The sequence below is a fragment of the Cornus florida genome, unplaced genomic scaffold (assembly GCF_030987335.1).
Source record: "Cornus florida cultivar Cherokee Brave unplaced genomic scaffold, ASM3098733v1 CherokeeBrave_3.0.0_Hap2_Chr11, whole genome shotgun sequence".
Taxonomy (NCBI): Eukaryota; Viridiplantae; Streptophyta; class Magnoliopsida; order Cornales; family Cornaceae; genus Cornus; species Cornus florida.
In genome coordinates, this window is record NW_026775581.1 from 85,775,532 (window position 1) to 85,792,818 (window position 17,287).

The following is a 17,287-nucleotide window of genomic DNA, read 5'->3' on the forward strand; positions in this document are numbered from 1 at the left end:
AGAAAGTTACATATCTCGACCTGCAGATCGAGGATCTCAAAGGGAAAATGGAAGATGTAATGCAGACTCTGAAAAGGAAAGGTCCTACCGCCGTAAATGACCTGGTACAAAGGACCAACTTGCCATTCAGCCCCGCTGTTATGAAATGTCCACTACCTAGCAAGTTCAGGATGCCCTCGTTCGAAAGCTTCGATGGGACCAAAGATCCCCTCGATCACTTGAAAACTTTTCAAGCTCTTATGCATTTACACGCTGTGCCAAACGAAATCATATGCCGAGCTTTTCCCACTACACTTAAGGGATCAGCAAGAGTTTGGTTCAACAAGCTGAAGCCAGGAACCATCAACACCTTCGAAGAACTGAGTAAGCAGTTTATGAGCCACTTCATTGCAGGTCAGAGGCATTAGAGGTCGGCTACCTACCTGTTTACCGTGGAGCAACAAAAGGAAGAGTCGATTCGGGAATACATCACCCGATTCAACGCAGAGATGTTACAGGTAGAAGGGATGGACGACAAGGTAGCTTTGACGGCTTTCATAGGAGGACTCCAAACCTCCAGATTCTTGTTTTCCTTATCAAAATAACCTCCCACCAGCATGATAGAGTTGCTGATCAGAGCGCAAAAACACATCAGCGCTGAAGACACCATGAGTGCACGGAAGGAATGAGAGGACAAAAAGAGGCCAGCCCCTCTCGCCAGGGATGAAAATAATACCAAATATAAGAGATCGTTTTTCAGCTAGAGCGATAACACATATCATGAGAATGACTCAGATGAGTATACCGACTAGAAATTGTCTCACGGCTGGAATTAGCCTTATCAAGTCATTCACAATAAAGACTGGGGCATCTTAGTTAATCATTTTAAATGGAGAGTAGCTCCCTCACGTGTTACCTCGTTTTTAATAAGCCTTGAGGCAATGATGGACTATAATAAAATTCTTTTCAGTTGCCTTGACTCTTGGTCAATTATCTTTATACGTGCAGTATCCCCATACTATAAGGGATAGTAAATGAGTGTCCTGTATTACAAAGACCCGGGCTGAGTGAATCCCGTAATCCGTATCCCTGTACTATAAGGGATAGTAAATGAGTGTCCTGTATTATAAGGACCCGGACTGAGTGAATCCCGTAATCCGTATCCCTGTACTATAAGGGATAGTAAATGAGTGTCCTGTATTATAAGGACCTGGGCTGAGTGAATCCCGTAATCCGTATTCCCGTACTATAAAGGATAGTAAATAAGTGTCCTGTATTACAAGGACGCGGGCTGAATGAATCCCGTAATCCATATCCCCGTAATATAAGGGATAATAAATGAGTATCATGTACTACAAGAATTCGAGCTGAATGAATCCCGTAATTAATATCCCCTTACAATAAGGGATAGTAAATAAAAATCCCTTACTAAAAGGGTGAGCTGAGTAAAGCTCGTAAAGTTCAATTCCCTTATTAAAGGAGTGACGATTTGAGTAAAACCAGTACCCAGGGGCAGAGTACCCAAGTGTACTAAAAATAGTACCCAGGGGCAGAGCACCCCAGGGGACGATTACCCAAAGGTACTAAAAATACCCAGGGGCAGAATAGCCAAGGATACGAAGAATAATACCTAGGGCAGAGTACCTAAGGGTACCAAAAATAGAACCCAAAGGAACAGTGCCCAAGGGAAGAGTTAAAAAAAAATAATAATAATAATAAAATAATAATAAATAAATAAATAAAAAGGTTACTGTTCATAGGAAAAGCAGGGCAGGGGAAAAAAGAAAATTAATTCTACTGTTCAATGAACAGTACTCGCGGGCACTGTTCCCGAGGGAACAATGCCGGGGGCAAAAAAAAAAAAAATCTTACATTCCCAAAACTAGACGAGCAAGCTTGGGAATGGAGGGCAACTGATAGGGAAAAATAAACCTATCTTGACCTAACGATAGAGGCAATCAAATGTTGACCAGCCGCCAGATCTTTTCGGTAATCAATAATAATATTTTATTATTAGAGGTAACGATTTTCATGGATAAGAATGATGACAAATCTTATGCAGGATAAGATTTTCATGGGGATGATGACAAATCTTATCAAGGATAAGATTTCCATGGGATGAGGATGATAAAATTTCCTATAGAGAATAAAGGAAGCGACGATAAATAAGACGACGACTCGCGAATAAAGGACGACGAAAAAACTATTATTAAATTCCTGCTTTCTTTTTAGACATCCGGTTACTAACTTGACCGTCGGAGAGCTCTTGGCAAGCACCACACCGGTGCCGTCAAGGTTCATCGATCTTTTCTTCTCTTCCTTGTAGGAAAACGGTGTCGTATCGGACCGCGTGAATTTCACCCTCAGCAAAATTAAAATTAAATATATCCCAAATGATTAATTAGCTTACTTGTGAAAAGCTATTGCATATCCTTGTATATATATAAATAAAATTAATAGGATGAATTCTGAAACAATAGTCTAGGATGAATTCTAAAGTATAATTAATAAAATACTTTACGTTATGTTTAGTGGTGTGGAATTGGAAAAAAAACAATTCAACAAATTGAACTAAAATTTTCTCCAATTCATTTGATTCCAATTCCAATTTCAATTCTAAAGCTCTAATTTTATACCTTCAAATATAGCCTTTAATATATTCCATTTGCCTTGCATTTGGAAATATGACGTATTAGATCTGATCAAATTAAATTTAAAGCACCAATTAATGTTCCCAAACACATAATTGTAACTTATATGATTTTGAATTATTCAATAAAGGAATGATGCAAAGTGGCTTGTTTCCCTAAAATGTATTTATGCTTCAAAAACTTGACCGCACATAAAAAAGAAATTAAAGATCTTCCTAATCAAACTCACATAACATGACTTAAAGTAGTATGTGCCTCTCTTGTTTTTTTTTCTTTCTTGGAGTCAATGTTTTTAATAGAGAGAATAACAAAACTTTGAAACATATTGAATCTTCTAGTTTGAAAGACTCGGGAGATATCACTTGGCTACAAATATTAGTATTCAATATGTTCTTCTAAATTAAAATTAAATATATCTCAAATTATTAATTAGCTTACTTGTGAAAAGCTATTGCATATCCTTGAATGTATATAAATAAAATTAATAGGATGAATTCTGAAGTGTAATTAATAGAATATTTTACTTTATGTTTGGCGGTATGGAATTAGAGAAAAAATAATTTAAAAAATTGAACTAAAATTTTCTCCAATTCCAAAGCGTTAATTCCATACCGCCAAATATAGCCTTTAATATATTCCATTTGTCTTGCATTTGAGAATATAGTGCCTTAGATTTGAAATTAAAATAATTTTTTTCAATTTTATATTTAAAATATCAATTCAGTGTTCTCAAACATAATTATAACTTATATGATTTTGAATTATTCAATGAAGGAATGATGCAAAGTGGCTTGTTTCCCTAAAATGTATTTACGCTTCAAAAACTTGACCGCACATGAAAAAGAAATTAAAGATCTTCCTAATCAAACTCACATAACATGACTTAAAGTAGTATGTGCCTCTCTTTTTTTTTTTCTAGGAGTCAATGTTTTTAATAGAGAGAATAACAAAACTTTGAAACATATTGAATCTTTATAAAGACAAATCAAATCCACAAATCAATTGGAGTAAGTGATTGGAAAGAAATGAGGAGATATATGACAAGAACCCAATAACATTTTTTTCTTGCTTTATTTTTTATAGCCTTTTCCTTTGCTTTGTTCCTTTGTCTTCAATAGAAGAAGAAGGTAAGAAATGACTCATAAAGGTGTAGGTCCCACAAACCGTGTGATACTAAAATATGTTTCCTTCTGTCATGGAGGGGTTAAGGTGGTGGAGAAGGCTATGGATCCATTTGATAGTGAGATGTGGGGCTAAACATTTGCTCACTCAAAGGACCCGCAGCACTGCCAAGTTGTGAGTATTGTCCGTTGGTCCGTTTTTACACTCAAGTTGTGAATATTTTTTGTTGGTTCGTTTTTATTCGAAAAATTAACCTTTCAGATCAATCTATTTTGAATATTGTTCGTTGGCCTCTTTTTATTCGAAAAATTAACCTTTCAGATCAAACTGTAACAGGAAGTGCGGATCAACTCCTACTTGAAAAACAAACTATTCAGCACTATCTTTAAAAACATGTCAACATGCCCGTTTAGTCTTCTGCTAACACAAAAAGGTCATATAAACTTCAACAATCAATTTTACATCAAGGGTTTTTATTTCTAAGAGGTTGAGCACCACCCCTGATTGAAACAAAATATATATTTCTGGTTTTAAAGTATAGCTTTTCAGGAACATGTAACTAAATCAATTCTCAAACTATTTTCTGATTATTCTTATCAAACTAAAACAAGCAACTCCAAACATATTCTTTCGTTTTATAAAGCTTGCTTTTTTATATCCCAATAAAGTTAAAATGAAGTACAAACTTGCAACCACGGTTGGATGAATCCTATGACCCTGCAGGCTTGGATTGAATGTACATCTGAAAAGAAATAGATGGGAAAAAAATATATATAAATAAATAAATAATAAAAAGACGTTGCTATGATACATCTTCACAAAAGCAAAAATAAAGATCAGAAATAAGTACCTACATTTTCAGTCTTTATCAATTTCCTTTTTCCTTTTTGTTTTTATTTATTTATTTATTTTATGTATCTTGACAATAAAATACAAGTGACATTTTCCATCAGTAAAGCAGAGAGGTAAATATCAGTTCCTGTATTTTTTTTATATATGATATGGAATCATTTCATATAAAAACACTGAAAGAACAAAAGCCATGGAGCTAAGACAAAATTGGGGGAGAAAAAAGGAATTTCTCTTAAACTTTTATTCAAGTAGTCCAAGGTACAAGTACCTGTAGCTACAAAAAGAATGAAGAACCCTAGCAAAGGAAGCAGCAGGCTTGAAATGAAATGAGGCAACTGGAATAACCCGCTTCCTCACAAGAATTGTGACGGTCAGGTTAAAAAAAAATAAATTTACATCTAAGTCACTAATGCAAAATCTACTTTCTGCTTGCATCAAGATTCTCCTGCCAATGACGGAAAAACACCCCAGCCAGAGAACCCAAGAATCACCATCCGTGCGAGTTGCCCCAATTTGAGGCCTGCACAAAGAATGTAATAATATTCATCTAAACTTGGTCAATTGTCGCCGCTGCTACCAGAATGAAATTTTCAGATTGTCCGTGTAGTTAGAACCGCATTAGAGAAAATTAAGTTAGCAAAGTCAGGCACTAGAGAATGCTCCATATGCAGCCCAACCAAATTTCTCGTTGGTCTCCAATTCTATAATCAATCAAACCTGCTGTCAGTCCCTATAAATGATGGACCTCTGACTTTGGGTCCCTATAAATGATGGACCTCTGACTTTGAGTCGCTTTGGCCCAATTTCTATAGAGGGTGCTTCTCTCATCGTCTTTCCAAACTCGTGGCGGAATCTATTGTCTCTGTGGAGTTGTGAATGCTTACCACCTGCTTCCTCACTGCCCATTTTCCTCAACTTAACAGGGGTAGGAACAGTGGTTCCTCTGCCAAACCTGTCCCTTGAATTACCATCTGGACTTTGTTTAGAATGAGCTACAATGGGACGAAAATCACGGCCTACATCTCCGGTCGTGGAACAATCTGATGACACCAATTGTCCACATCTTCCTACAGATTGGAGTTTCTTTAGTCGTTTAAGCCCCTGTGGAAACGAATATTAACTCAGATTAGCAAAATTCTCTGACTGCCTATAAGATGACAGCATTATTGTATAATATCTGTGCAATGAAGAAGAGTAATATTATGAAAATATAAAGGACAAAAACACCAACTATATTGTAAATACGGGGCAACTAGACCACAAACTGATTTTAACTGGCAGCATTTCCCTGGTAAATACAAACTAAGAAATTGTTTTAGTATCAGTGATCGTTTTTTTTTTAGTCAGTATCCATTACAAAAAAAAAAGTGCCAAATATAGTTCCAGATGTTCCTCTACAAATTGCAGAAAATAGTATCTGTACATTTTTTTATCTCAATTTCGAATTTCCTCCACTAAGAACTCTTGAGGCCCCTTTTGAATGGCCTGTCAGGAGATCAAGAATGAAATCTGACAACTACAATTGACATTTGGCCCACATAACAAGATTACATAATCCAATTAATCACATCCAATATCTGAAGGACACAACAAATACATGTCCCTAATCTTTTTTTCTTTTTTTTTTCCTAGTTGGTACTCACACGCACTTGTTTCTTCTGAGACTTGAACACCAACCTCCCTTTGGGAAGTAAGAGGCTGATACCGCTAGGCCACTGGCCTGTTGGTTGTCCCTAATCTTTAAACACCCATTTCAAGTAAATCACCCCAATTTTGCCACATCAAATCAGGGGGAAGGATTAGGGCCCATCACAGAATAACTCCCACTGAGAAGGGAAGCTTTATCAAGAGTCACAATGGTAAAATGTGCATATCTATCAGCAGTGTAAATTCTCTTTCATCGACTGACAGCAATGGATGAACACGTCATAAAAAGACGATATTTTACACCATTAATCTACTAATTAAGACAAAGAAAATGGGCTGCCAAGGTTGTGGACATGGTAATAATACAAAATAAAAAAGAAACATAGGTTTAAAATACAAATTATACATATAGAAGACAATAAAATAGAAGGGGATGTAGAAAATAGAAAGATGAACAGCAGTCGAACTTGCCATTACAAATGAATGGGTTTAAAGAAAACTTTTATTTTTGTAAAAAAGAAAAAAGAAAGGAAAAGATCCAAACCATCAAATAAAATCTTTCATGATAAGAAGCATGGATACGGACAGAATATGAACACGCCACGATACAAATATGGTGATAAGACAAAGCTCTGAACAAATAGGTTACAGACACCTAAAAGATCCGTCAAGATATACACATATTATATAGATATGTATCAAATTAAACTACATGTGTATCTACGTATTTTCAAAACAATAATTGTTAGTCATGTTTTACACACACACACACACACACACACACATATATATCATTTCCTTATCAAAGAATTATTATAGAAAAGCATATTTTTTTAAATAAACTTAGCCATGATATATTCTCATTATATCTCAACACTTCTTTAAAGGGACTCTGAACTCCTTTTTACAAATATACTACAGTACTGTGCATGAAAAAAAATTCATTTTAAAGTTTAGAACTCATTTAAGATGTGTCTGGATGTATTCAAGTATTGGATATGAGGTCGAAGTATCTGAAAAGTATTCGAACCAAAATAAAATAAAATAATAATCTTCAAATTGTGGAAACATTTAGCAAGTATCAAACACGTATTCGCGGGTATCTAAATAGTGTCACTTCCCGACACAAACACAATAAGGATACATCCCCCTTATAGAAGTATTAATACTTCATAGCTTTCTTGTGCCTTATGACTGTTACCACCCAATTTAATTACTAACCAAACCCATAAACCATTCATTACAGGCAGAGCAGGTTTGTTTTCTGTGCAATTTAATGAATGTGTTCTTTAATTGAATGATTTTTTTTTTTTTTCTCTAAGGTTTTTGTTGTATACTATTTAAGTTTCAATGCGATGTTACATAAAATGTTGCCTAGGAGAATAACACAATTAATGCTTTGCAAGGCACCTATAGTTTATGTATATCACCCATGGCACGGGAAGAAGCAAGCAATCAGCCAGTCCCTGCCTTGGTTTGGGGAAGGGTTGGGTTAGAAAGAATCCAACCGGATAAACTAGTTTGCAATGGTATCCTATTAGTTTCGCAAATCCCTTGTGAAGACTATTATAATACAACACCTCTTTGGTATTTCAGAAGTGTTCTACAATAATTTATTTAAAATTTTGGTTCTATTTCAGCATCAGACTTGGATAACCCAATTTCAGTTGGTGTAACTTGATAGGAAGCTAAATCCCTATACATATTAATGTGTGGCTGGTAAAATGATAAAGATCCAATACAGTGTCATCAGACTGCATCACACAAAATGCATACAAAAAAGTTTCTATATATTGTACGACATCAGAAAAAAGCATAAGGCTAGGACCCACATTTACTTGTATGAGAGTATGAGAGCACAGGTTCATAGAGGGCACGTGCAATGAATGCCATGCATTTAGCATGCCACGAAGAAAAATGAGAAGTGTGTAAGGAGAGTGATTCCAAAAATCAAAATTACTTTACCAAAAGTTTTAGAAAATCCATCAGCAAGCCCTCCAAACCCCAAGCAAATATGGGTTTTGCCATGTCCTACCCCACCCAAGTTACGGATTAGTGCATCTCTCCCGAATGGGGTTGGGTTCCATTGCCATACCTAGGTACAACATTCCAGGCCGCCAAGAAGTAAATCAACCGGGTCAAATTGGTGAGATTAATCCAGTGCTCAAATTTGCATGGTTAAAATTCCAGTACTGAATTCATTTAATCCATTGTGTAAGAAAAATACTAGCACAATGTTTGTAATTATGAAGTTTTGCATTTTATTTTATTTTATTTTTATGGATCTTTCTTTATTTCTTATTTTAAGAAATTTCTTGTAATATTCATAATGCAGCCCTTAAAGAGTATATCATACTGAATCAGAACCATCATATTTCCGCATAATCTGCTCTTTCTTTTTTAGGAAAAATTTCTTAATCCTTCACCAACCATATGAATGCAGGGGCCCAAAGTAAGTCACATGATCCCAAATGGTGAATTTTCTTTTGTAATGGACACTCAGACTATTGGTAACAAAGCTAGAGCTATATGATTAAATCATCCAATCAAGCCCTAATTCAATATCAGCGCTGTTAGACGCAAGTGGAAAATAATTTACGGGGTGAATGAGCCAAATTCAGTTTCATTTTTGAGTTCGCTCTTCAAGTTGAGACCCTCATTAAGTAAGCAAGGCTTATAAAGTTTATGAGAAATTTTAAGAGGGGCAGTTGGTTTATTTCTAAATTCAATTTTCTCGAAATTCTACACGGGGACTTCTCGGCTTTCTTATCTTTCTCAACACTACATCTGGAATTCAGGCCAGTTGAGTTGGGAATAGAGCCGAGTCCAAGAAGTTATAAACTACTTGCAACTTTGCAAGACCCGATACAATAAAGAATGGGCTTTAAATTTTCCATGGCACCAAAGGAAAATTTAAGATTTCCAAAACCAGGAGTCTCAATCTCAAAATAATCAGAGCCCACATCAAATCAGGGAAACAAATATGCAGCATAAACAGAACATGCAGCAGACCTTCAAATTGGTAACAGATTAACTAACAATTGATAACCAAAAATAAAAGAAGTGAAAACCTAGTATCATGCAATAGAAAAACAGCATAGAACTCGGTCAATTATACCTGGATTTCGTAATTTGGCAAAACGGCATCATTCACACTTCTTTGCTGCACCTTCACAGAAGAACGTCGTTTAACCCTGAATATTTCTGAATCAGAATCATCACTCTCTTGAACCACAACAGCCCTAATGTCTGACGTTTGATGATTACACTGATGGGTACCAAAACAGTCATCACTGAGAGAGAGAAGCGGAGATTCATACTTGTGGGAGGGTATCTCTTTAGATAAAAGATTTCCTAAACTAGAGTTAGCATGCCCCTGTACCTGCTGAGAAGATATGGAAAACAATAATTTACATCAGTAAACTTGAATAGGTAACACAGCTGTTCACACCAAGAGCAAGAAGCTGAGAGTAATAACATTACACAAAGGGCACAATGCTACAAAAGGGCAGCCAGATAAGAATCTTACAGTGATGGGAATGGAAGAGCTTTCAGATGGCTCCATAAAAGAGCTTGGTGTTGATGCAGCACAAGAATGGGAAGCATCTGATGCCTCGTGTCTAAAATCTTCTGCACCTTTGCTCCATAAAGCCTGGCTGTGAGAACTACACTTCGGCTGCCGGGGTTGATCATCTGTTGTGGTGATCTCCAGGTCCAGTTCAAAGTTTATTTCACAATAAGGAATATATCCATCCTTTTCAGCTCTTGGAAATATATATGATAGAAGAAACAAGTCATCACCACTTCCAGAGTGTTGTCGAACCTCATGTAATATATCATCTTCCTGTTCAAACTTCTTGGCCACAGATTCCATATCTGAAATACCCTCCCTTAAAAAGAGAATATGATTGCCTCCACAAGGGAAGTCAAGTGACTTCATCTCTGGATTAAGTAATTGAAAACACCAAAAAATATCAGCTGGATTCAAGTAGCAAGGGTGAAAATAAATAAATAAATAAAATAAAAATAAAATTCCAAAACAATTAAACTATAACTAGATATCAAGCCAATATACCGTGGCGAAGGCACAAAGGATGCAAGCAACAGTTGCAATTAAGGTATGCTACATAACAGTCACGTTTGCATAGGCTGCAGATAATAGTTCCGTGGGAAATTGGAGAAACACCAATGCATGCCCTTGATTTCAATAGACACCAGCGAGCACGGTGTTGGAATCGCATCAATTTTACAAAAGAAACCTTAATTCTACGGTGGCAGGTCAAGTCTGCCAATGAATAATCTGGATCTTCAAGTTCCAAACTCTTATGGAGAATCATTGCTTCTTTGCAGAGAAGTTCCTCATGAGGAAGGAGAGGAGTCCTGTTAAGAAGTGCGTAACGTCGGCTAGCTATGGAGCCCAAAGGAAACCAATCACCAATTGCGAAGTTCACGGCCTCACCACAATTAAAACCTGAAAGTTAACCCGAAAAAAGAGAGTAAAAGGTCATATAATAAATCATGTAACTGATTATCTATTACTTTCCATTCCCAGTATGTAATGCATTTTAGTACAACAGAAATTTTCTTACCATGACTAAACCCTGCATGATATGCTCTAGGAAAAGTGATCACAAATTCCCCGGGCTTCTGCACAGCCTTGTAGACAGGGACATCATGTTCTACCAAAATGTTTGGAGGAAACAGAGTTGTTTTCCCCAAAAGCACATCAAAAGCTCCATCCTCCCCTTCAGTTGATAGAATATCATTGGTATATACATGCTTCCGGACCACCTTTTCGAAATCCAAAGCTGCATGACCAGGAACCCCATACCAAGTTTTTGCAGCCCCACAGTGATGATAATTGATACTGCAAATGTATAGGTTAACAGAACATAAATAAATTTACCTATAAGCATATAAAGAACAACACATACTGGATTAAAATCAAATAAAGATGTACCTATACAGGTAATGATCCTCCACATGCCAAGCAAACATACTAAATAGCATTCCGATGTAAAGCATTGGCTCAGTAACCCCCTAAAATTTTTAAAAGGAAAAAATAACAATAATAAATAAAGGAGATGTAAAGAAGCATATAAATGACAAGTTTCAAATCGAGAAAGTGAAATTATCTCAGTACCGGAATTTTCGTTTCTAGAAGCCGTAAAATAGACTTCGGAAGCCGCGAAAGTTTCTGAGAACAAAAAAACAATAATACATATAAGCTAATGGGGACAATATCGCATCAGAAACTACAGTTGGATGGTAATAAAATAAAAAATAAAAAATAAAAACCAGTGCCACAAGTGTACCACCAAAAGTTAGGGGAGGAAATAAGAGGAGGAATTTTTTTTTTTTGAAGAAAAAGAAAGTAGGGTGAGGAAGAAGATAGCAAGCAAATATTCCCCCCCCCCACCCCCCCCACCCCCAAAAAAAAAAAAACAAGGATATGTATTGTACTCAATTTAAAGTTTAGCAAAACAAACTCCAATAGAAGATTCAGAATTTATAATTGAAAGAGTTGAAAATTGTAACGAGAACAACACCTTCAGATTCCATTTGCTATTTCCAAGATGATCATCCGGAGAAGATGAAAAGGCACTACCATCAACATCACATGCATATTCAACACTTTCTGTCTTTCCACAAGCTAATTCATGCCAAAATTCCTTTTCCAAGTATGTGGTAGGAAGACATCCAGTACTACAATATCTACGAGCAAAAACCTTGTTCGCCACTTTCTCGAAATCACGAAATGTATAATTTCTGGAGAATCACACTCATAGTCAAAACCTGAAGAAAAATTCAAGTCTAAATTGAAATCACATTTCAGTATAAAGATTCACCTCCCACTCATGAAAAAAGTGACCTTGTCATCAGTGTCCCACTCAGCAAGACGAAAGGGTTGTACTCTAGTTGTAAACTTAAAACCTGCTTTCTCTTTCATCAATACTATACCAGCAGGAACAGAAGCACTCAAAGGAGAAACAATCTTGCATATACCTGAAAATTGGAAAAATAAATTCAAAGAGAAAGGTGGTCAAAATTCCATTCATGCAACACATAAACATTTGTTAAAACAACAAATTAAAGAACTTTTAAGAAAGTAAACATGTGGAATGCAGGAACAGAAAATACAGAAGCAATAAAAGTTATCAGAAACTATAAGCTACTAGGCACTGACAGGCAACAAATACTGAAGTACTTTAGATCAACAAAAAGTAAAAGTGATTTCAGCTAATTAATATTGCATTTGAACAATATTAAAGCTGTAAAGTTAAAAAGTTATGAACAAAACAGAATAATTACTGAGATTAGTACAAGCTATAAACACCGAAAGATTTTCAAATATAAATCCTAGTTAAATGAGGCTGTGATGTAATGTGAAAAAGAACACTGAGATGGAAAGTACATGCTGCAGATATTAAAGCAATAGAAAAGAAGAAAACAGAAGAAGACCACGTTGAAGTTGTACTTGTGCAAGTCGGTGGACTTGTTTGTGCATAGGAATGTGTATCAATATGCACTAAAGATGTTAGACACAGAATACTTCTCAAATTCCTTAAAACCATAACATTTTGAGGTATCAAGGACTCAAAATAATATATTCAAAATAAGCCCACTGAAATAATACATATTCATGCAAATTCATATCTAAATGATTGAAATATATTGCCCACGGTTACTAGATAGTTTTTATTTAACAGTCACATTAGAATTATTTCTTTTATCAATTTTTTTCTATGTTCTACGAAGACTTCCGACCATGTGAACTGTATTTTGGATTTCAAGCCTATCTTATATAAACAATGAGCTTGAGGCAGTAATTAAGCTCCTAAATGGTGGGAGGAACTTGCATGTTCACTTTAGTGAACTGCTTTTGGCTTGGCCTACTGTTAGCTTTATAAATGAGGTCAATGAAACCGTGCTACTTTTGGTTAATTTTATTTTTAGAGAAAAAACAAAAACAAAAAAGAAGAAGAAAAACTTTTTTTTGTTCTAAGAAAGGTGACTAAAATTCAAACCTAGCTCTTTGATAGATTTTCATTCTCGACATTTTTGCTGGGGCAGGGAGTGAGATTTTCAAATGGAATCAAACACAATGAACATTTTTAGAGGAATTGAATTATTTAGACTAAACTCCAAGCCTAATAACAATTCCTTCTAATAACCTCAAAGATCCAAATGTGTAACATTAACACAATCAGAAATTACAGGGATGCAGATAAACATTATAAGGGAAACTACCATATCTTGAAGCTTCTGGAGCTATCTTTTGCAGATACACCAAAGGATCCTCAAACTCCTCTTTACTCGGATGGTATACAGGACACTCAGGTACTTTCTCAATCCATTCTAGATCATTAGTGTCAAACTTGGTCACAGTGTGCTTTGAAAAGACATCCTTCCCATTTGAAGCACCAGCAGATTGAGAAAATGTACTTGCATTACCGTGCAATCTCATAACATATGATGAAGAAGCTCTTAGAGCATCTCCTCCACTTCTAGTCATTATGTTCGGGAAACATACAGTATTGGTCACTGTTTCAGGTTTTATATGCTGAAGCCTTTTACGCTTCAGAAATTCTAACTTAGCCTCTCTGGATGAACAAACCCTTCCTTCCACCTGTCAAAAAGTAAAACATACAAAACTCAGTTCAGAAGATTGCACATTAAGAGATAAAAGAGCAAAATATCCAGTTCAACTTCAACATGTTGAATTTAATAAATCAACACCTTAATAAACTCATAGAAAGGATTAAGGCAATTTTATTAAGTCTATGCCGCTACACCAGCTTATAGTAATAGAGCCAAAGATATATCACTGGAAGCTACCGATATATTTTTAAAAACTGGGATAGTGCACTGACATTGGACATTTGGGCACAACAGAACTAAGACATAAAATGAAATGCTCCCACTAATTTCAGAGAAAAAGAGAGAGAGAGAGAGGGAAAAAAACTGAAATGTTTTATTTCTACATTTTTGTAATTATTGCAGGTCAAATCTACAAGTATTATTAAACACATACATATTCATATTCTACATTGGAGAGAAAGGGAGGGAGAGGAAGAATATTTTCTCACCACTGCTTGATCATGAGGGGTCAATGACAACATAAAGAAATAGCAATCAGCATTAAACTATAAGCTACAATGGCAAAGGAGGGGTAATCCTTAAACACATGTAATAAAAGCAACCATTGTATATTGACATTGCTGTACAACCCTAAAAGTTGATATCTACAAACTTATATTGCCGCAAGAATACGGAAGAATTGCTTTGACCACCAAATTCATGAAAAAAAAAAAAAAAAAAAGATGGACATTAAGAAAACAAGAAACAATAATTGAGGACAGGTACTCTCTAGAAGAATAGCTTTCATAGTAAATTAATTAATGAGCTCTTGTTCTATACTGGAAGCCAGAATGGACAATAGAATGGAATGACATTGTTTAGACAATGCAGATGCAAAATTCAAAAACTAAATGAACCAGGAATACCAGATACCCTATCTTTTTTTACAAAATCTTTTGACTGGCTCAATAAGAGATATCTTAGAAACTCAAAAATACTACCACGTCATGACTGATGCACCCCAATAAAGAAGTAATTAGTGCAAATTGTATTGTATGATGTTGCCAGCATTTTCCATGTAATCACCTCAGAATTAATCATATAAGATGCAACCAAATTTCCAGCTAATTAGTGTAGATTGGATCATAAGATGACTAGAGAAACAGGCATTGGTAAGGTGTCCGAAAAAATCACTCTTGCTTTCCTTCCCTTCAGCAATACCTTGGGACCTCACATCAAACAACTCTGTTTCTCTCCCGCTCTAGAGATTTTGGAGGGTGGCGGGGCATCGAAAGGTAAAGAAGTATTAATAAAATGGGTAGGTGTGAATTGAATGGCATAAATATTTTTATCTATTTACGATGGACTGAGATTTTCAAATGAACATAAATAACACCCGCACAAAGTAAGACTCCTGTCTAAGGAAGCACAAAATGATAATTGGCCTACCAAAATGATTAAAAGATCAAAAGCATCAAAATCAATTGCTATAATTCTCTTTCAGGCTATGGGATAATATTCCGCCTAACAGAAATATAAAATTGAACAACTTCAATTTCTGATGCGTTGGTTTAATTCAAGATATGAATGGATATTGACTGCACACAAGTTCAACTGCTGGGTTAGGAAAGTTGACCTGACCCTACATAGTTCCATCTGAAGCGCAGGGTAAACCGCAGAACAGAAGTCAGAACTAAAGCTCAAATGGACTCGGGTCTCGGGATGAATTCGTTATGCAAAACCGCGTCACTTTTTGACAAATCAATGCCACTAATGTGTAATATAGGAAATTGAGGGGCGTTTCAAAAGCCAGAAACAATATTAACATGCAACAAATTTCCTCGCCGAACTATGAATCCTTCCCTTCAGATAAGTATGACCCAACAGATATAAGGGAAAAAGATTACAGTAAAAGAACTGGCTCTGTTTCAGATGGAACGTGAATCGTTTCATAACAGACTAGTGGTTAGCAAAAATTTCCCTAGACGAAAACAGAACACGTTTCCGAGAACGTGATCACTTTCACTTCACGAGACCATAAAATATATTTTCGGGTAAGAACCCAAACTAAAGATTCGTTAATAACACGAACAAATTAAAATAAAAATAAATAAATAAAAATTGAAATATAAAACAAAGGTAATGAAGAAGAAAATTTCCCAAATCTCTTAAACGCGTCCACAATTTCCTAGAAAATATTAACTTGATTAATCTGTAAAATTATTTCAGATCAAAGGACCATAAAAAAATATTCCCTATCAAACAATTCACTAATGAAAATGTAGAAATATAACATACATTCATATATAAACATTTATGACTGCATATGAATAGATAATATATATTTGTTATTAACAACAACAGAGGAGAAACTTCAAAAAATCCATGAATCATAAACAAGATCAGAACAATGTTCAAGATCCGAGCCACCTAACCGAAGAACAAATGCATCAACCACTGAATAAATCACATACCATTTCATTCCGAGGTGCTTCTCTTGAGGCCTCCGTCTTCTTTCACTTCGCCGAAGAAAGAAGCAAAGCAGCAGCCAAAGAGGAACCAAATTCCAAATACAAAAAACAAAAATACCGAAGCCGAGACCACGATCTCAACCTCGAACGATCACAAACAAGCTTTCAAATTTGCTGCATTCTCTCAAACCATCTCTGATCGAGTCAAACTCAGATCGGCCGATTCCAAACGACCGATTCACAAAGCATTCGTGGAAAACAAAGTAAAATTTGAATCAATGCGAGAAAGCGACGAACGAATTCCCGGCGAGACTACGGAAGCAGGTCGCCGGCGGAAAAGCGGTTAACCGGCGAGAAAGAGAGAAATTCCGGCGGAAGGTAAGGATAAGAGTTTCTAGAGAGAGAAAGAGAGGAGAGAGAGAGGGGAACAGTAGACGGAATCCCCCAAGTATGGCTTTTAGAAAACCGAAAAGAGAGAAATGAAATGATAATTTATAGTTTTATATACACACTCACGCTGAAATTATTTCCACAATTGTAAAATAAACGAGTTTTAATGTTAATTTTGGAAATTAATTTAATAATTGAAAAAGCAAAGAAGTGTGAGGAAAGTGGTGGTTGTTAGGTTGGTTCAACCAAACGCCTGCCGGCCAAATACGCGTTTCTTTTCCGTTCCAACCGTTTCCATTTTGCACCAAACATACTTTTATGACCAAAATGGCCCTGTACAAAGATTGAGGTGGTATTGGAACCAGCCCACGGAAACCAATCCAACCTCCTATTGAAAAGGGTTTAATTGTCATTTAATCGTGTTAGGAGTGTGTTTGGGAATGAGAATCAAAACTAGCTATATTTTGATTCTTCTTGTTTGGGAATAAGTCAAAAACTCCGTATATTTTTATCCTAATTTCGTTTTAAAATTATAGATATTTTTAAAAATTACAGAACGTATTTCAGAATAAGAAGAACTAATTTAATGCATAA

The 17,287-nt window shown here is 35.7% G+C and overlaps 1 protein-coding gene across 3 annotated transcripts; it reads right to left on the reverse strand.

The window, feature by feature from the left end:
- Window positions 1-4,811: 4,811 nt before the first annotated feature.
- On the reverse strand, window positions 4,812-16,887 carry LOC132283559 (lysine-specific demethylase JMJ13-like). 3 transcript variants are annotated; one of them, XM_059785525.1, is made up of 12 exons: window positions 16,307-16,837; window positions 13,503-13,881; window positions 12,101-12,257; window positions 11,801-12,020; window positions 11,395-11,448; window positions 11,212-11,291; window positions 10,841-11,118; window positions 10,327-10,722; window positions 9,781-10,193; window positions 9,370-9,636; window positions 5,381-5,705; window positions 4,812-5,349 (listed from the first exon to the last, which is right to left on the reverse strand). In XM_059785525.1, the coding sequence occupies exons 1-12, from the start codon at window positions 16,307-16,309 to the stop codon at window positions 5,312-5,314; spliced, it is 2,610 nt and encodes an 869-aa protein (XP_059641508.1). In that variant the 5' UTR covers window positions 16,310-16,837; the 3' UTR covers window positions 4,812-5,311. The 3 variants fall into 3 exon arrangements, with proteins under 3 accessions (XP_059641508.1, XP_059641507.1, XP_059641506.1); XM_059785524.1 differs by having other exon boundaries at window positions 4,812-5,705; window positions 9,370-9,633; window positions 16,307-16,887; XM_059785523.1 differs by having other exon boundaries at window positions 4,812-5,705; window positions 16,307-16,826.
- Between the last annotated feature and the right edge of the window lie 400 nt (window positions 16,888-17,287).

Excerpts from the sequence above, each read along its gene's own strand:
- LOC132283559 (XM_059785523.1), bottom strand. Across the intron at positions 12,021-12,100 it reads ACTTTTTTCATGAGTGGGAG|AAATTATACATTTCGTGATT; the intron begins GTGAATCTTTAT and ends GTGATTCTCCAG. Across the intron at positions 11,292-11,394 it reads TTCTAGAAACGAAAATTCCG|GGGGTTACTGAGCCAATGCT; the intron begins GTACTGAGATAA and ends TAAAAATTTTAG.